The following is a 20,785-nucleotide window of genomic DNA, read 5'->3' on the forward strand; positions in this document are numbered from 1 at the left end:
CTATACAGCTCGCTAAAGGCATGTGTTAGAACCAGTGATCTTATGTCCCAAAGAGGGGAACCAGACAGAGCTGTCCACTTTGACTTAGATATTAAAGCAACTGTAACTAGAAAAAGTTGCATTTCCAGTGAAAATGCAGTGTGAATGCCGTGTAGTGGAATCTGAAAACAGCAGAAGAAGGAGAACTATCTGCTGAAAACACTGTGTACAAGCTGAACTGTTTGCTGAATACTGCTTTATTTGAAAGACTACACTGAAGAGTGTCAAGAAAGCAGGGAGAGTGCAAGGAGGGAAGATGTGCAGCAAATGTCACATGTAGGATTTGAACCTTTGCCACCGGATCTCACGGCAGCTGCGCATCCCACTGCGCCAATACAGTTCTGGTCTCAAACAAAGATATGATGAGAGAAAAAATGTGCACTGTGCAGAAGAAGCTAAATTGTACTGAAAAGAGGTAAAAATTGCTGAATGTACAGCAAAAAAAAAGAGATAAGGAACCTGAAAATTGTGCTGAAAAGAGGTTAAGAAGCTGAAGTTTGTGCTGAAAACAGCTGAAAAAGCTGGAATTTGTGCTGGAAAGTAGTGAAAAACTGAAAATTTTGCTAAGCAGTCAGCAGTCACTATCTCTGGGGGGCATCACAACTATTGTAGACCCCTTAAAATTTTGCTGATTAAAAAGCTTCCAATAAGTATTTTTTCTCCTTTTTTTTTGCTTTAGACAGAAAAAACGTAACAAAAAAAATGTTTACTTGGTGAGCAGCAATGAGCTAAAAGCCCATAAATGTAAATCAGATGACCTTCACTGTAGACCATCAGACTATTGCCCTTAAATAGAAGGCAACTTTTACTTTTGCACTAAAGCATTAATACTAAATGTTCTTGGTTTCGTCATTTTGTTTATGAAAGAGACATTGGTAGTTTAGCTTGCATATGCAGCCTCATCTTCGCACTTTCTACATTTAAACAGATTCACACTGTTCAAGACAAACAGTCGCCTGCTGTATTCCAGTAATTCCACCCTGCTTCTCCGCATTGCTGTTGCTGCTTCCACAGTGTATTGTAATGGGTGAATTACCAGCAGTGATTTGCTCTTTTACAGTTTTGTTAATCCTGAATAAAAGACTCCCTGACAGATTAGTGCGTGTGGGCTGTTTGTCATTCAAAGCCCTTTAACGAGAAAAGTCTTTCGGTCTCTGGAAATTACAGACAGCAGAGAAGAGGTTTAGTGTTTTTCTGCCTTCTAAGAAAAACTCAACTCAAGGCATGCACAGATGCAGAAAGAGAGTGGGAGATTATCTGTTTATTTTAGCTAATGTTCATATTTAATGGGGACACTCTAAACGGCAAAAACAGAGGTTGCATAATCACATCTACTTGTTTGAAATGTGCCTTTGTGAGGATCCTTCAGGCTATTTATTCTGAGCTAGGAGCACATGCTTTGTATCGTAGTGTGGGTATTCTACTCTTTTTGCTAGTCGCTATATAGACGTCTATAATTTAGATATCTATAAAGCATATATTTTCCAGATACACGTATGTGTTCATTTTTAAAAATATGGTATATTAACCAGATTTAAGATAAAAGCATCATGCAGATGCCGGTTCTTCCACATTCACCATGAGCATGAATATTATTTTCAAGCTTTCATTAAATTAGATGTTACAATGGAGCCAGAGTCTGCAAGCACAGTTACGGTGTGTGAGTTCATAGACAAATATGAAGCTAAACTGCCCAACAAAGGCAAAGTCCAGCAACTACACGAGTCAGGCTGAAGCTGAAATTTACTAAACTAGCTACTTTACCAAGAGATTTCTGTTTTTTTAATTCTCAATAATGAATGTATTTGGCTGCCAGGAGAACACATGGGATTGCATAAACAGCACACCACTAGGTTTTTCGTTATGAAATACATAAACAGTTAATGATAATGACAGATAATCGGTATCAGTAAAACTACAATTATCTTAATTCTTTTGGAATTGTAAAAGAAACTCACAAGACTGGAAATGTACAGATACTGTAGATGGTGTGGACCCTGAAAGATTCCATGAAAAAAACCTTCTTGGTGTGATGATTGATGGTATAAGCTATAAATCTCATATAAAATACATGCATTGTCATAATGCGGCTGTGTGCAGGTAAGATGAGGACCCAATCGCAAACTCACAGAGGCAGGATGGAACTCAAAATTCACAGCTTTATTGTTAGAGAGCAAAACTACACACTGGTTCACAGAGAAACACACGGCCATGAATGAAGGAGAACGCGACACTGAACTGAGGGAGACATGGACATAAATACACAGAGGGTTAACGAGGGAAGTAGGAGCACACGGGGAACACAGGTGACACTGATAATCATAACGAGACACGGCATGAGTAAAACACTGATGGGAGACTGTCAAAGTAAAACAGGAAGTACACAGAGGTGCAGACAGGAGGAGAGAGAGAGAGCACAGACATAACGGGCTGGGGAAAACATGGAATAAAACACAAGGAGTGTAGACAAGGGCTCACAGATACACAGAGGGGCACACAGGGGTTAAAGTCACAAGGGGAAATCCAATAAGGAACATCTTAACAGAACAACCTAGGAACCAAGGCAAAAATAAAGAACAAAATACAAAACACACGAAAACTAAGAATGCTGGGTCAACATGACCCAGGATCATGACATGTATAACAAAGTTTCAAAAAGCATTTCATTATTTCAAGCAATTTACATTTGGGACCTCATATTACTCCACATTCTCTACTGACCACTAATTTCACCAAATTTGAATTACTGTTCAGAGGTTTCAAATGATGAATGGTTCACTGTCATCATTTACCATTTTGCAAGAAAGGGCCATGAGGATAATTCTAAATACTGGTCACAGAGATCACACAAAAGCCTGTTCTTGAAATCAAACATACTGAAATTTACTGATCTGGCTCATTTTCAAACCACACAAATTATGTTTAAAGCCAAAAACAACGTGCTCACTGACAATATTCTAAAACTGTTGATTTGAGGGGAGTTCAGTTTAAAACATCTGTGTCCATACAACAGTAAAATCCCAGTATCATGGCATGAAACTGTAGATGTGGCTAATGTGTATATACATGTAAATGTGTTGTCTCTTTAAATGTGTAACCGTGATTATTTTCATGTTGGATTGAAATAAAATATCTCCCTCTGCTGGTACTGCAGCTTACTGCAACTTTTGCAGCTCACGCTTAGCCTCATTGGGAAATGGACACTGTGGACCAGCGTGTCTATTATACGCTTTGCCATGATACTGGATTGGGAGTGAAGCTATGGAACAAACTTGGTGAGAAACTAGAGCAATGACTCTAGTTTTGCAATATACAGGGAACAAATATGGCTTTGACTGGGTGTTCTCACCCAGTATTTATCCTCTGTGTGATGTAGAAATCTCAATAATATATGATGAACTTGTCATTTTCCTTTTTTGTTATTGTATTATTTTAACATATTCAAAATAAAACCACATGATATCATAACACAAGGTATGCAGAAGAGTATCTTTAAACAAATAGCACATCAAACCTGGAAGCAGATGGGCTACAGCAGCATTAGATCACACTGGGTGCCATTCCTGTTAGCTAAGAACAGGAAACCAACCGATGGTGCAATTCATGCCAACTCACGCTATGAACTCATTAGAAATGAACAGCAGAAAATTGGAAAAATTGTGTGACGAGTCCTTTCAAAAGAGGCCAACATTCACCCCATTCAAACTGGAACTAGAAAAATTTGCATTTCCTGCGAAAATGCAGTGTGGATGCTTTAAAGCTGAAGCTGTATGCAGAAACTAGCTGAAAAAGCTGAAAAGTTGCAGAAATTGTAAAAACTTTGCAGAAGCAAATGGAATAACTTAGCAGAACTGCAATATCTTAGAGGAAACAAAATACTTGGCAGAAATACAATAGCATAGCAGAACTTAGCAGAAATATTGTATTTTACCAGAAACATGATAACTTCTCAAAAATACAAGAATTTAGGAGAAATAGTATAAGATAACAGAAAGAATATATTTAGCCAAAAATACTTAAACATTACAGAAACACTATGATTTAGAAAAATAGTACAACAGAGCAGAAATATATTTACCAGAGACACTGTGATGAACTATGAATATTGTCATTTTAAATCAATACTATGTTTTAGCACAAATACTATAATTTGACAGAAATACTATGTTTCAGCACAAATACTCTGGTTTAGCACAAATATTATAAGATAGCAGAAATACAATTATATAGCAGAAATGCTATTTTTAGAAAGAAAAATATAATATAGTAGAAATAGTATGATTTAGCAGAAATATTACAATATAGCATAATAACAATGATTTAGAACACATACTATGATTGAGCAGAATAGTAATAACTTAAGTGAAAATACTGGAAAAGTAAGATGACAAGCTGAAAAAAAAACGGAACATGGTTAAGTTCCCACAAAACTAATTGTTGTTCACCTGTGGAAAAAAAAAAAAAGAAATAAAAATAAATTTAAAAAACAAGAAGGAACAGCTAACAGATACACACAAAATCAAATATGTATACACAAATGCACAGAGAGAGAGACACACACAGGGTCTATGCCAGTCAACGCGTCTGAATATATTATATTTGCTGCCCTAAAGAGGGTCTCTCTCTCTCTCTCATGCACACACACACACACACACACACACACACACACACACACACACACACACACACAGGGAGAGAGAAGCAGGTTTCAGTCAAGCAGCCTGGGAGCTGCTAAATTTGAATCCACAGAGGCTGTGTACTTTTTCCCGCCAAAACAGGTGCACACACGCAGCACAGAGACAGGATTTTTGTAGTCTATTTCTCATAGTGAGGATTCCCCTCAAACAGATGACCATAATTTCCTAACTGTATTGGCCAGAACGGTCATTCTTACAACGTTTTGTTTAGAAGAGATGGGGGAATCGTCAAGTGTTGAAAATTTATCATTAAAATATGAATTTTTAGAGATATATGACATCGATGACTTGTTGGCTTAGAAGCCACGAAGGCCCCAATATGCAAATTTGAATGCCTCAGCCCACATATATGATTGGCTGGCTGGGAAGCCGTCCAGGCCCTGATTTGTAAATTTGAATGTCTCATCTCATCCCTAAGATATGATTGGCTGGCTGGGAAGCCGCGCAGGCCCTGATATGTAAATTTGAATGCCTTAGTCCTCACAGAGGATTGGCTGGGGACCTGGCAGAAATATATAGAAATACTATGATTAGGCATAAATACTACATTTAGCAGAAATACTATATTAAGCACAAATCCTATAAAAAGCAGAAATACTGTACTATGATTTGGTAGAAAAACTATAATTAATCAGAAATACTATATTTAGCACAAATCTTATAAAATAGCAGAAATAGTATGATTTAGCGCAATAGTAATAACTTAAACAGAAAAATTGGAAAAGCAAAATGGACAGCTGAAAAAATGCTGAACATGTTGAGGGTCCCTCAAATATACTTGTTAAATGAAAAAAATCAGCAAAAAAATATATAACAGCCACACAATCACAAATATGTACACATAAGGAAACACACATGCACAGAGAGACACACACACAAGATCCAATTCAGTCAACCAGTCTAAATATATTGAATTTAAATCTTACAATGAGATCATCCCATAAAAAGGCTCTCTCTCTCTCTCTCTCTGACACACACACACACACACACACGGAGAGAGAAGCAAGTTTCTAGCTCAGTCAAGCAGGCTGGGAGCTGCTGAATTTGAATCCACCAATCAGAGAGGCTGTGTACTTTTTCCCAGCAAAACAGGTGCACGCAGCACAGAGAGAGACACAGGATTTTTGCAGTCTATTTCTCATAGTGAGGACTCCCCTCAAACAAATGACCATAATTTCCTAACCGTAGGGGATAGAGCGGTCATTCTTACACCGTTTTGTTCAGAAGAGAGGGGGGAATCTTAAAGTGTTAACAATTTATCATTAAAATATGAATTATTAAAGATATTTGACTTGTAATGCACCATAACTGAGTAGAGCGAAGCAAAAATTGCCTTGACCTGCCCTCAAACAACGCTTTGTAACTCTAAATCTATTTGGAGCATCGATATCATTCTTTCACCGTAAGAGAAAGCAGGATTTGGTGAACAGTCATGGAAATTTTCAGGTCTCTGTGGCAATCCAACAAAAAGTTATGACGAGAGAAAAAAGTGGTTCATTTCCAGAGTTTGAAATCTGAAGAAATCTGAGCGAAGGACGAATTTCCTACCCTCAAACAAGTCTAACTCATTTCAGAACGGTAATAGGTGAGAAAGAAATTCTTGAATTGTGAGCGTCAGGAGTGTCTGAAGATATACTGGGACAAGCTTCATGTCTTAACTTTGTTTCGTTAAGGAGATATGACGATTCGAATATGCCTCTCATTACAGAAATCAAGCGGTGATTTTGAACAAACTCTCCATTGACTTTCTATGGAGAGTTTTCCGACTTTGTGTTGGTCTGAGGAGATTTGCAAAAATTCTATAAGTCCCACAACAATGATGGGGACATTTCCTGAAAGCCAGCAAAAATACCTACGTTTTGATGTATAATTTGTGGAAGTTGAGTGGAAATTGAGCAAGTAGCAAGACGTTGTTCGGATATGAAGAGAAGACTGCAAAACCTTCAGTGGCACACTGGAAGCCAAGAGCATAGCAACCACAACGACGCATGTATTTTGTGAAAAATCACAATTTTGCAACTGAAAACTTTAAGAGGCATAAAAGTAAAACGGTAAAAGATTTGAAAAAGCTGATTTATACCTGAATAGCCCAATAATTTGAGAACATTTTAAAGTTTGAATGGTTGCTCTATGTGAAAATATGAGGAAGTAGTTAAGTTTCAAAAACAAGCAAATTTTAGCAGAATTGCAGAAGTTTCCCATTCATTTCAAATTAAAGGAAAAAAAGCTTAATATTTTAAAAAGTATAATAGTGAAAAATACCAAAAGACATAGCCGTCATTAGCAGAAATAGCAGAATAGTTTAAAATTTGAACGGTGAAAATAGCACAAAAATTGTGGAAGTAGATCCACGGCGAAAAGTGTACGGAAACATCAAGAAGGAACTCAATAGTGTGGATGCTTCCACACAATAAAAAAAAAAAGTTACACTTCCTCAGAATTTTATGTGTTTTCATCTTATCTTTAATAAATATTATGTTTAAATAGTTTGCGGATTGCTTTCTATGTTCATTTACATTTTATACAAGTACTTTTTGAAAACACCTCTACAAGTATACTGTTAAAAAAATATGAAAATATTAACATTTTTACAACATGGTAACAACATAACAAACACGTTTACAGCCTGGTTACAACAACTGTTTTGCTAATTCCCTCCTTTAATAAATGTATAAGGGGGTATCCAGTGCAGCCAGCAGTCAGTTTGTGCATGACAGATAAAAAGTGCTTATAAACATAGATTAAAGCGCTGCATGAATATTTGTGAGTGAATGTGGCTAATAGTGAAACTCACTTTGAATGCTCAGTTAGTGTAGAAAAATACTACAAGTACCAGTGCGTTCATTAAACGTGTTACACAAGAAATCTTTAGACTCTGATATTACTAAGTAATAATTAGCAGGAATCTGTTTCTTTCCAGGACACGCTCACAACCAAACTCAGTAAGCCTATCTGTCTCGTCAAAATGGAAAACAATAAATAAATGCATTTTGTTGTTGAGTGACTAATCACCAGGTGGCAGCAGTTATAACTCTTACTGTCTTTATCCTTTGCTTTTAAGGACACAAGAACAACATTCAGTCACATGTGAGTTGAAAGACAGCTCAAACGTGAATCTGTGTAATGAAAAGATATACTTGATGTACATCTGGATTTGCTCTGTAGTACTGGGTCTGTAGCTGTGTGTGATCCTGACCAGTGTGACACAGTCAACAGTCTGAGTTTATTTAACAAAAGTGAATTATTTCTGCAAAGAACACAAACGTACCGAGGAAGCCAGTGATAAGTAAGACCAAGACCAGAGTCCAAACCCAGGATACAGAGGTTCATCAAACGTGGTGTTGAAGGTGTGGAGGTGGATCAGCTTGTCAGAGGAGACTCTGTAAAAAGACAGAATGCCAGCAGGACAGTCCACATACACTGCTACTCTGCCAGAGACAGAGGAAGAAGAGGAACAGGAAGAGATGGATGTTCCTTTTGTATCATGCCAGATAGAGTAACCACCATCGGTGAACAGACTCCAGGACTGAGGATTCCCTCCAAACCAACTGTCATTTCTTTCTCCTCTCCTGCTGATTCTCTTGTAACTCACTGATATATGCACACCTCCACTCCACTCAACCTCCCAGTAACAGCGGCCAGTCAGACCATCTCTGCACAGCAGCTGATGATTCTGGTCAAATCGGTCTGGATGATCAGGATATGACTGATTTTCTTTCACATATGTCACATTCCTGTTGTTGTCAGACAGTTTAAGGTTTCTGTTTACTGTATCTGTGTTGACTGTGAGCTCACAGAAATCTAATGAAGACAAAAGGACATAATCTGCTCATTATTACCTTTTCATGAAAACTAACGTTGGAGATCATCTTCATCCACAGTAAGTTTTGGTCATTTTAATTTTGACTCATTTTAAAACATACTTACACTTCCTCAGACCTTGTCTGAGCCACTGGACACCAGCAGGCTCCAACCTGAAAGGAGGAGGACTGTCAGGACCAACACAGTCTTTTCACAATGCACTTTCATCCACACACTTCACTTATTTACTGCCAGTGTTGGAGTAATAACTGTGTTCTTCACAAATGCATTTTACATCAGTATGGAACACTTGTAAACAAGCTGAATACACAGGATTAAAGTCTATTTGATCTGTTCTTCTTTGAGTTACCATTCATTTATTTTTACTGTTATCATCACTTTACTATTTCATGAAGTACATGAAATGTCGCTCTACAAATAAAGGTCAGATCCACAATTTGTACACACTAAATCTGTTGCCTTGTTTCTTCTAATAAAGTAATGAAGCATTCATACAGTAACTATCCAGTTAATCTACTTATGGCTATACCTATTTAGCTTTTTTCTCCTCTTTGTCATTATCTTTGAGTGCAATACATTTTCCATACTTGAGACTCTGTAGTCTCCAACAGGGATCTTCAAGTCCAGAAGATAGCAGCCTTTTTCCTGAGTCTCCTGGGTGATTGTAGCTCAGGTCCAGCTCCCTCAGATGAGAGGGGTTAGAAGTCAGGGCTGAGGCTAGAGAAGCACAGCCTTCCTCTGTAATCAAACAGCCTGATATCCTGAGAACACACAAAGAAATTAAATATTTTATCCCTTTTTTTCTGTAATGCAGTGACCATTACTGTTAAATTACCATTGCTATTTTCATCTGCAAGTATTCATATTTGGCAGTATGGATCTGTTCTGCCAAGTGGCATGAAGAGTGCAGCAACTGCGGGAAGGTTAAAGCTGCCTATATTATATGTCATAAATGAGTTTTGGGCTAGTATTAAAACAAGCTGACCAACACTATAAATTTTCCGTTTTGACATAAATACAATATTTTAATTTATTTTAATGATAAAGAGCTGTTGCTCTCAGAGAAATAGATTCATATCTAAACAATAATAAAAGCCACTGTATAGAAATGTGCCAAGGTGTGTTTTAGACTGGACTAGACTGTTGAGATGTTGAAATCAACAAAGGTACCTGAAAAATGGTACCATAGGAAGAAACAGAATAGATGTGCAACTGGTATGACACACAAAAAGATTATACTAAATTTAAAGATGACCATTTGATTAGGTTAGAGAAACCTGACCTGAGAGTTTCCAGTCTACAGTGTGGATTCTTCAGTCCTATCAACAGCAATTTTACTCCTGAATCTTGCAGGTTGTTATTATTCAGATCCAGCTCTCTGAGACGAGAGGATTGCAAGCTAAGAACTGAGGACAGGGCTGCACAGCTTGCTTCAGAGAGGTTACAGACACTCAGTCTAAAGAGACAATAAGAGAAATAACATTTTAAGTGAAACAAGTTATCAAGATCTTATCACATTTTTGGGGTGTTTACTTGTAAAAATAAATAGCCCAATTAAATACCTTCGGTATAGTCAATACTAGACAGTAAAGAAATATATAGACTAGTGCCATAATGCCATAACCGCAAAACACGGCAAATCTTTGTTAGCGAGTTAGCACGCATTGTCCTGTTAATGGGGCTGCACAGTGCTAATGCATTAACGAGCTAACCGCGCAAACATGTTGACGCATGGGGCAATCCGCCCTAACTCGCTAACTGAGATTTGCCGCGTTAATGCGGTTATGGCGTTAAGTTCATTTTAATGAGATTAACGCTGACAGCACTAATATAGACAGTACAGTCTGACATTATACAGTCATCTGGTGTTTAGCATGACTGTGATAAAATAGTTCTATTAACCCTTTAAGACCTACCATAGAACCAAGTCCGCCAGAGCTTATATTATATTTTTACATAGTGTGGTGCCATTTTTGGGAGCATTTCAAGTTGCTATACATCAATACAACAATTATAGCCCAGATTTTAATAAATATTATTAAAATCTGGGCTATAATTGTTGTATAACTGTATAATTGTATAATTGCTGTATAATTGCTGAAAATGGCACCACACTATGTAAAAATATAATATAAGCTCTGGCGGACTTGGTTCCATGGTAGGTCTTAAAGGGTTAATAGAACTATTTTATCACAGTCATGCTAAACACCAGATGACTGTATAATGTCAGACTGTACTGTCTATATTAGTGCTGTCAGCGTTAATCTCATTAAAATGAACTTAACGCCATAACCGCATTAACGCGGCAAATCTCAGTTAGCGAGTTAGGGCGGATTGCCCCATGCCCCATTTTTGGGAGCATTTCAAGTTGCTATACATCAACACAACCATTATAGCCCAAACTTTAATAATATGTCTGCATTAGGTGCATAGTAATTACATAAATTGCAAAAAAGTGCAATAAACTACAAAAAAATTGAAATTCGTTTTTGCTTTTTTAACATATATTTCTAGTTAGAGAAATTTAAGAGGCTTATCCCTCAAAACTGTAAATACAAAAAAGTTGCACAAAATAGTTTCCTACCACAGGAAATTTATTTTGAGTGTCTTCATAGTTTTATTTTTGAAATACACCAATTTTTATATACTGCAGGAAAAACGAAAATAAATATTATACTGCAAATTTGCAAAAAGCAGCATATGCATCAAAATAAGCTATTTCCAGCAGTGCAATTTGAGTCCTAAGCATCCCAGAAAAGACACAGAAAGTCATAAAGTCAAAGATAACTTTTAAAAGCACCAGTATAGGCCCTGAGGCCCTGATGGTAAAAAAAAAAACTACATTTCCGCGAAAATGACGTCACTTCCGATTTTGGGCAGGTAATGGCGGACATGCAAAAGTTCGCGCTGACGTCTATTCCAACGTAGGAAGTGTTATGAACAGCTGATCGGATCGGCAAAGCGTGTTTCTGGAATATTATGTTTTTGTTGCTGCAAGTGCTTTTTATGCAGTTTTTGCAAAGCTGTATGTGGAAGGAAACTGTGACCTAGGACAAGTTGATGGCATAAGATGTAAGTACAACTCCTCCGGTTTCATATGCAAAAAAAATTATTGCGCTAGCTTACGTGGTTGCAGAGCTACCGGGATTTAAAAATAGTTACGCAAAACAGAGCGTGCCCGCTCCGACCGGCTCCAAACGGTTAACTAAATTGACTTTATTGGTGATACTGGAGATAGTATTGAAACAACTTCTTTTCCCCTAACTGTTTTCCCTAGAGCAGCACTGTACTGCAATCTGACCTGAGAGTTTCTAGCGTGCAGGAAGGACCCTGCAAGCCACAAGACAGTAGTTCCACTCCTGAATCCTGCAGGTCGTTGTTACTCAGGTCCAGCACTCTCAGGCTGCAAGTTTGGGAGCTGAGAACTGAGGCCAGGGAACCAACATTTCGTTCTGTTATGAAACAGCCATTCAGCCTGAAGAAAATGATGAATAGTAATATTTGTGTTAAAGTGACATGTCAGTCGTTTTTGAATAAGATGTAATCCTATCTACCTGTCTAATCTATCTAAAAGTGGCACTAACTCTTACATATTCCACATTACTATTGTTTGAAGAACAGAAAACACGAAAATCATGAAAGCATAAAATTATCAATGAGAGACCATAACTGCGTGTGAGATAATATATGAAAAAAAAGGTAGGTATTCCCCCAGCGTGTCCTTGGTCTCCCCAGGGGCCTCCTTCTCGTGTGACATGCCTGGAACACCTCATGCAGAAGGTGCCCAGGAGAATCTTAATTAGATGGCCAAAGCACCGCAACTGTCTCTTTTCAACGTGGAGGAGTAGTGGCTCTACTCTGAAACCCTCTTGACTGAACTCCTCACCCTATCACTAAGGAAGACGCCAGCCACCTTTACATGAAGCTAATTTCTGCTGCTTGTATCTGTGATATCATTCTTTCTGTCAATAAACAGAGCTTGTGGTGAAAGGTGAGTATAGGGATAAACCGTTAAATTGACAGCTCTGCTGTTGTGATCAGCTCTCTCTTTACATGACAAACTGGTACAGCATCCCCATCACTCTCTGACTGCTTGATACCTCGGTCAATCTCTCACTCCCCTCTCCCTTCAGTCCCCTCTCTCCTCAAGGATCGCAAGCAGAGGAGTTTAAGACCCTGAAATACTTAAACTCCTCTGCTTTGGGGCAGAAACTCATCTCTGACCTGGAGTGAGCACTCCACCCTTTTTTGGCTGAGGACCGGATTGCAAATCACACTCTGCTGCAAATCACACCAGTGAGAGCTCGAGACCACCACCTGAGGCCAACAACAACAAGGCAACATCCTCTTCTAAAAGCAGAGATGAGATTCTGAGGCCACCAAAGTGGAAGCCTTCTGTCACTTGGCTACAACTAGAAATTCTGTCCATAAAAATTATGAATGTATTCAGTGACAAAGGGCTGAGTCAGACACCCACTGAGAATAAGTTCGACTTACTGCCAAAAGATCAGACCAAGCTCCAAGTTTTTGCTTCAGCTACCGCCTATTCCACATTCTGCTTGGACTACCAGTACCTATCAGCAGCCTCCAAAGTCCCACAGACTAAAAAGGAAGGAGCTGGAGGGAGAGTGTTTGGTGGTCGGGCCTTAGCCCATGGGGCCTGGCCGGGTGCAGCCCAAAAAAGCAATATGGGCTTCCTGTCCTGTAAGCCCACCACCCACAGGAAGTGCCAAAGAGGTCAGGTGAAATGGGTGTTGGGCGGTAGAACTTTTCAGTCAAACATCTAAATCATTCAATTCAAGTGTTTCAATCATTTCCATAGCCACAGGTGTATAAAATTAAGCATCTAAGCATGTAGACTGGTACGACAAACATTTGTCCAATCCAGATGCAAAATTTCCTCACTACTAAAAATTCCACAATCAACTGCAAAATGGGATTTTCTTTCTTTTAGGTAAGGCAGAACTATATCCATCTGGTCTGAGATTGTCTAGCATACACTGTGGACTCCCAAGTCCAGCAGATAATATCTTCAATCCTAAATCCTGGGGGTTGTTGTTACTCAGGTCCAGTTCTCTCAGTCTAGAAGACTCAGAAGTAAAAACTGAAGACAAGGCCTCAAAACTTCTCTTTGCAAGGGTGCAGAAAGTCAATCTAGGTAAAACAACATAGGAAAGACATTTATTTAGCCTTATTTTCTGTTTCACAGAGAAGACTATTCACTAATTTCAAATATCTATACACTTTGTTTTCAATACATGTGTACCTGTGTACTTACACGGCTTTTCTTGAGGCTTTGACCACAGGCAACAGCCTTAGAAGAGCAGAGTATTTCTTCAGGTTAAACACATCCAGATCATTTTCTGATGACAGTAAGATGAAGACCAGAGCTGACCACTGAGCTGGAGACAGTTTATCTATAGAGAGACTTCCTGATCTCAGAGACTGTTGGATCTCCTCCACAAGAGAACAATTGTTCAGTTCATTGAGACAGTGGAAGAGATTGATGCTTTTCTCGGCAGACAGATTCTCACCAATTTTCTTCTTAATGTGCTGGATTGTTTCCTGATTGCTCTCAAAATGTCTTTTTGTGTCTGTCAGTAAGCCTTGAAGGAGACCCTGATTGGTCTGAGTTGAAAGACCCAGGAGGAATCGGAGAAACAAGTCCAGGTGTCCATTCGGACTTTCCAAGGCCTTGTCAATAGCACTCTGGTGGAGATATTTTAAATAATTTCTTTCTTTAAACAGTTTAGACCATAAAGGCATTTTTAGCTGATCTTCCAGCACATTAATACCAGAGTTGATGAAGGTCAGATGGACATGAAGAGCAGCCAGAAACTCCTGAACACTCAGATGGACGAAGCAAAACACCTTGTCCTGGTACAGTCCGCTCTCCTCTTTAAAGATCTGTGTGAACACTCCTGAGTACACCGAGGCTGCTCTGATATCGATGCCACACTCCGTCAGGTCTGATTCATAAAAGATCAGGTTTCCTTTTTGTAACTGGTCAAAAGCCAGTTTTCCCAGAGATTCAATCATCTTCTTGCTCTCTGAATTCCAGTGTGGATCTGTTTCAGCATCACCATGATACTTGATCTTCCTTACTTTAGACTGAACCACCAGGAAATAGATGTACATCTCAGTCAGAGTCTTTGGTAGCTCTGCTCCCTCTCTAGTCTTCCGTACATCGTCCAGAACTGTAGCAGTGATCCAACAGAAAACTGGGATATGGCACATGATGTGGAGGCTCCATGATGACTTGATGTGGGAAACAATGCTTGTGGCCTGGTCTTCATTTTTGAATCTCTTCCTGAAGTACTCCTCTTTTTGTTCATCGGTGAACCCTCTGACTTCTGTCACCATGTCAACAAACTCAGGAGGAATCTGATTGGCTGCTGCAGGCCGTGTGGTTATCCAGAGGTGAGCATAGGGAAGCAGATTACCCCTGATGAGGTTTATTAGCAACACATCCACTGAGGCAAATTGTGTAGCATCAGTCAGGATCTCAGTGTTGTGAAAGTCCAGAGAAAATCGACACTCGTCCAGACCATCAAAGATGAACATGACCCGAAACTCATCAAAGCTGCAGATTCCTGCTTTTTTTATGTCAGTAAAGAAGTGATGAACAAGTTCCACCAAGCTGAACTTTTTCTCTTTCAGTACATTCAGCTCTCTGAAAGTAAATGGAAATGTGAACTGGATGTCCTGGTTGCTTATGTTTTCAGTCCAGTCCAGAGTGAACTTCTGAGTTAAGACTGTTTTCCCAATGCCGGCCACTCCCTTTGTGAGCACTGTTCTGATCTCTTCCTTTTTTCCAGGTAAACCTTTAAAAATGTCTTCTCGTTTGATTGTTGTTTCTTGCCTGTCTACTTTCCTGGATGATGTTTCAAGCTGTCTGATTTCATGTTCATTATTGACCTCTGTAGTATCCCCATCTGTAATGTAGAGTTCAGCGTAGATCTGATTCAGATGGGTAGGGTTTCTTGCTTTAGCAATGCCCTCAAGCACACACTGAAATTTCATCTTCAGACTGTATTTAAATTTATGCTGACAAACTGCAGCATGGCATTCTGAAAGAACACACACAAAGCAGGATTTTTAGAAGTACAAAGGTACATCAAACCTACCACCAATTATGCATTCTCCTAAAGCATGAGTATTTGAATCTATCAGTCGATCAGCCATTTAGTCTTCATTCAGTGGGGTAAATCTTTGGAAGATTGTCTTACTGCTCTGTAGACAGTCAGCCAGCTTCCCCTGGTTCATTTTTCTTAGGAAGTGCAGCGTGCTCCTTAGAAATGAGTCTTTCTGCTGTTTGTCGTCACACCCCAAAAATCTGTCATCCTCACACTCATTGCCTTCTGAGTTATCTGGACTCACACTCTTCTGCAGGTTTTTCAGTTCATTTTTCCCAAAAGGGATAATATTGTCCTCCAGTTGCTGTAATAGAACGTAAATGAAGAATACAATTAGACTAATGAAGCCACACATCAGATCTATGGTGGCCAGACTGGCAAACCACAGGTTTGCAAAATATAGCATGGGTATGTCTGTGAACTGACCATATTTAAAATATTAGTTTTAACATGGACAAACCATAAATTTGGAGTCCACGTCATACTGATGACTTTGATCCTCTGAGTTCTCCCAGTCCTCAATCCTGTGGATGAACCATAAAATAATTAGCTTATATTATCTCTCATTAAATAGCATAAATAGGAATAAATGCTTAAAAAAAGTAAACCTTTTTCCTTGTTCTGATAAGGGTTTACTTTTCCAGGTCCCACATCTATAGAGTCCAGATTCTACAAAGATGTGCCTGCCAACATTATTTAGCACTATAACTTATTAGCACTATAACTTATTAGAGTCGCCCTAAAATCAGAACGTCCATGCCCCTTTCAGGGTGAAAACAAGGTGCTATAGCAGCTTTCAAAGAAGCACACTGAACTGTTTAAGAACTTCACTACAAAACATAATTGCTACAGTTAACCCTTTACAGCCGATCGGAGCGGGCACGCTCTGTTTTGCGTAACTATTTTTAAATCCCGGTAGCTCTGCAACCAAGTAAGCTAGCGCAATAATTTTTTTTGCATATGAAACTGGAGGAGTTGTACTTACATCTTATGCCATCAGCTTGTCCTAGGTCACAGTTTCCTTCCACATATAGCTTTGCAAAAACTGCATAAAAATCACTTGCAGCAACAAAAACATGATATTCCAGAAACACGCTTCGCCGATCCATCAGCTGTTTGTAACACTTCCTACGTCCATCAGCGCGAACTATCACATGACCGCATGACCTGCCCGAAACCGGAAGTGACGTCATTTTGCGGAAATGTAGTTTTTTACGATCGGGGCCTTATGAGCTTGTGTTTTACTTGTTATGTGTTTTAAAAAGTTATCTTTGACTTTATGACTTTCTGTGTCATTTCTGGGATGCTTAAGACTCATATTGCACTGCTGGAAATAGTTTATTTTGATGCATATGCTGTTATTTTGCAAATTTGCACTATAATATTTATTTTCGTTTTTCCTGCAGTATATAAAAATTGGTGTATTTCAAAAATAAAACTATGAAGACACTCAAAATAAATTTCCTGTGGTGGGAAACTAGTTTGTGTAACTTTTTTGTATTTACAGTTTTGAGGGATAAGCCTCTTAAATTTCTCTAACTAGAAATATATGTTAAAAAAACAAAAACGATTTTCAATTTTTTTGTAGTTTATTGCACTTTTTTGCAATTTATGTAATTACTATGCACCTAATGCAGACATATTATTAAAGTTTGGGCTATAATGGTTGTATTGATGTATAGCAACTTGAAATGCTCCCAAAAATGGCTCCACAGCATGTAAAAATATAATATAAGCTCTGGCGAACTTGGTTCTATGGTAGGTCTTAAAGGGTTAATCATGTTTTCTGTGCAGCAGGGAAACAAAAGGACAAGCATTACAACTGATATATATTTTTTTTAAATTTACGCTGCTCCTACAACATGTAGATGTCTACCTGCAAAGATCTGCATAGCATCAAATCAATGAATCCGGACCAAGCTTGACATTATGCTGTCCCACCTAATCCTTGAACCACTAGAAATGCCTAATGATTTTAACACATGTTAATTTGTTATCCTCCTCTATGGGTGCAATAACTGCTCCTGGTTCTACACAGTTTGTCTATCCTTGTATTGTAAGCAGGGAGAAATAGCAAATGATGACCAAACCAGTTCAATTGGTGGAAAGATTATGACAATATCCTTATATCATCATCTCCCTGAGACATTATGACTCCAAAAAGTTTGAGTTTTAAACTGTGAGGGAAGAAGTATAGATCAAGGAGGCTCATGAGAGACAAATTAGATTTAAAAAAAGTTTGTATCTTTAACTAAAACGTACACTGTGCTTGAAGCTTTCTGACAGCAGGAAATATGGATTCCTAATATCAGTGTGTGTGTCTATGTGTGTGTTAGTTGTGTACATTAGCAAAGCTCTCCTGCCCTGTCACCAGATGTAAGAACCATTACACAACAATTCAAAGACACATCAGAGACATTTTACTGACAGCTTACTTCAGCTCATCAGGATCTTGCTTTTTAAACTTATAAATCATGCTTTTTGACTTGTTGCTGTTGAAGGAGACACAGCTGGGTGAAGATCCAGAAGATTGTAGTCTGTGATCAATCCTGAAATGAAAAAGCAATGATAAATGTTAATAAATGACTTTCTGTAAATATTAATTTTTTTAAAATAAAAAAAAGTATTGTGTCTAAAATTCCTCTCCAAATTTACCTTCCATCAGCAATTTTTTTAAAATAAGACTCCATTGGCTGGTCAGTTTTCATGGACACAGAATTTAGTTTATTTCCAGTTTCAGGTCCAGCAGGTCCATTAGAGTGTGGCATGTGCTGCTGCTGCTGCTGCTGCTGCTGCTCAGGCTTCAATACAAAGGACACACAGAGCAGGGATTGTGAATGATAATCAGGTGCTGAGCTCTGATACAGAGAAGATAAATAAATATAAATAAATATAAAAAATACAAAAATAAGTTGACCAATATTATACGTGTATGTTGAACAACAATAAACATAATATGAAGGGAATATGGGATGTTTTAAACGGTATCATTAAAAATAATTCTGGACAACAAAGTTATCCTCAATACTTTATCGACAATGGCAATATTATGGAAAACACTGCTGATAAGGTCAACAGCTTTAATCATTATTTTGTAAATATTGGACCAAAACTGGCAGAACAAATTCCTGAGTCCATCAGTAGACTGTAGTGAAAACCTGATTGATAGGAACCCTAACTCAATGTTCCTCACATCAGTGGAGGAAAAAGAAATAATTGACATTGTACATACAGTGGGGCAAAAAAGTATTTAGTCAGCCACCGATTGTGCAAGTTCCCCCACTTAAAATGATGACAGAGGTCAGTAATTTGCACCAGAGGTACACTTCAACTGTGAGAGACAGAATGTGAAAAAAAAATCCATGAATTCACATGGTAGGATTTGTAAAGAATTTATTCGTAAATCAGGGTGGAAAATAAGTATTTGGTCACCTCAAACAAGGAAAATCTCTGGCTCTCACAGACCTGTAACGTCTTCTGTAAGACGCTTTTCTGTCCCCCACTCGTTACCTGTATGAATGGCACCTGTTTGAACTCATCATCTGTTTAAAAGACACCTGTCCACAGCCTCAAACAGTCAGACTCCAAACTCCGCCATGGCCAAGACCAAAGAGCTTTCAAAGGACACCAGGAAAAGTATTGTAGACCTGCACCAGACTGGGAAGAGTGAATCTACAATAGGCAAGCAGCTTGGTGTGAAAAAATCAACTGTGGGAGCAATCATCAGAAAATGGAAGACATACAAGACCACTGATAATCTCCCTCGATCTGGGGCTCCACGCAAGATCTCATCCAGTGGGGTCAAAATGATCATGAGAACGGTGAGCAAAGATCCCAGAACCACACGGGGGGACCTGGGAGATTGACCTGCAGAGAGCTGGGACCAAAGTAACAAAGGTCACCATCAGTAACACACTACAACGGCAGGTAATCAAATCCCGCAGTGCCAGACGTGTTCCGCTGCTGAAGCCAGTGCATGTCCAGGCCCGTCTGAAGTTTGCCAGAGAGCACATGGATGATACAGCAGAGGATTGGGAGAATGTCATGTGGTCAGATGAAACCAAAGTAGAACTTTTTGGTATAAACTCAACTCGCCGTGTTTGGAGGAAGAAGAATACTGAGTTGCATCCCAAGAACACCATACCTACTGTGAAGCAAGGGGGTGGAAACATCATGCTATGGGGCTGTTTTTCTGCCAAGGGGACGACTGATCCGTGTTAAGGACAGAATGAATGGGGCCATGTATCGTGAGATTTTGAGCCAAAACCTCCTTCCATCAGTGAGAACTTTGAAGATGAAACGAGGCTGGGTCTTCCAATATGACAATGATCCAAAACACACCACCCGGGCAACAAAGGAGTGGCTCCGTAAGAAGCATTTGAAAGTCCTGGAGTGGCCTAGCCAGTCTCCAGACCTCAACCCCATAGAAAATCTGTGGCGGGAGTTGAAAGTCCGTGTTGCTCGGCGACAGCCCCAAAACATCACTGCTCTCGAGAAGATCTGCATGGAGGAATGGGCCAAAATACCAGCTACTGTGTGTGCAAACCTGGTAAAGACCTATAGTAAACGTTTGACCTCTGTTATTGCCAACAAAGGTTATGTTACAAAGTATTGAGTTGTATTTTTGTTATTGACCAAATACTTATTTTCCACCCTGATTTACGAATAAATTCTTTACAAATCCTACCATGTGAATTCATGGATTTTTTTTTTTCACATTCTGTCTCTCACAGTTGAAGTGTACCTCTGGTGCAAATTACTGACCTCTGTCATCATTTTAGGTGGGGGAACTTGCACAATCGGTGGCTGACTAAATACTTTTTTGCCCCACAGTGTGTGTGTGTGTGTGTGTGTGTGTGTGTGTGTGTGTGTGTGTGTGTGTGTGTGTGTGTGTGTGTGTGTGTGTGTGTGTGTGTGTGTATATATATATATATATATATATATATATATATATATATATATAATCCCCCCCTGGCTTCTGCTCCGTGGCTGCTGAGTGACCCCTCATCTGGGGCTCTCCTCAGCTCTTTCTGGGATAGTGGCGCGGTTGCCCCTCTGTTGATCTTCCTTGGTCTCTTATGTTCTGAGGGC

At 38.9% G+C, this 20,785-nt stretch overlaps 1 protein-coding gene across 3 annotated transcripts; it reads right to left on the reverse strand.

Annotated features, from left to right (window-relative positions):
• Window positions 1–7,228: 7,228 nt before the first annotated feature.
• On the reverse strand, window positions 7,229–18,527 carry LOC113032224 (NLR family CARD domain-containing protein 3-like). 3 transcript variants are annotated; one of them, XM_026184994.1, is made up of 10 exons: window positions 18,350–18,527; window positions 18,130–18,243; window positions 16,155–16,218; window positions 15,788–15,998; window positions 13,837–15,628; window positions 11,860–12,033; window positions 9,841–10,014; window positions 9,146–9,319; window positions 8,664–8,710; window positions 7,229–8,537 (listed from the first exon to the last, which is right to left on the reverse strand). In XM_026184994.1, the coding sequence occupies exons 1-10, from the start codon at window positions 18,460–18,462 to the stop codon at window positions 7,978–7,980; spliced, it is 3,423 nt and encodes a 1,140-aa protein (XP_026040779.1). In that variant the 5' UTR covers window positions 18,463–18,527; the 3' UTR covers window positions 7,229–7,977. The 3 variants fall into 3 exon arrangements, with proteins under 3 accessions (XP_026040779.1, XP_026040787.1, XP_026040796.1); XM_026185011.1 differs by adding an exon at window positions 13,543–13,712 and having other exon boundaries at window positions 8,474–8,710; window positions 11,860–12,037; XM_026185002.1 differs by lacking the exons at window positions 18,130–18,243; window positions 18,350–18,527 and adding an exon at window positions 13,543–13,712 and having other exon boundaries at window positions 11,860–12,037; window positions 16,155–16,533.
• Window positions 18,528–20,785: the final 2,258 nt, after the last annotated feature.

Source organism: Astatotilapia calliptera, chromosome 2, assembly GCF_900246225.1.
Source record: "Astatotilapia calliptera chromosome 2, fAstCal1.2, whole genome shotgun sequence".
NCBI lineage: Eukaryota > Metazoa > Chordata > Actinopteri > Cichliformes > Cichlidae > Astatotilapia > Astatotilapia calliptera.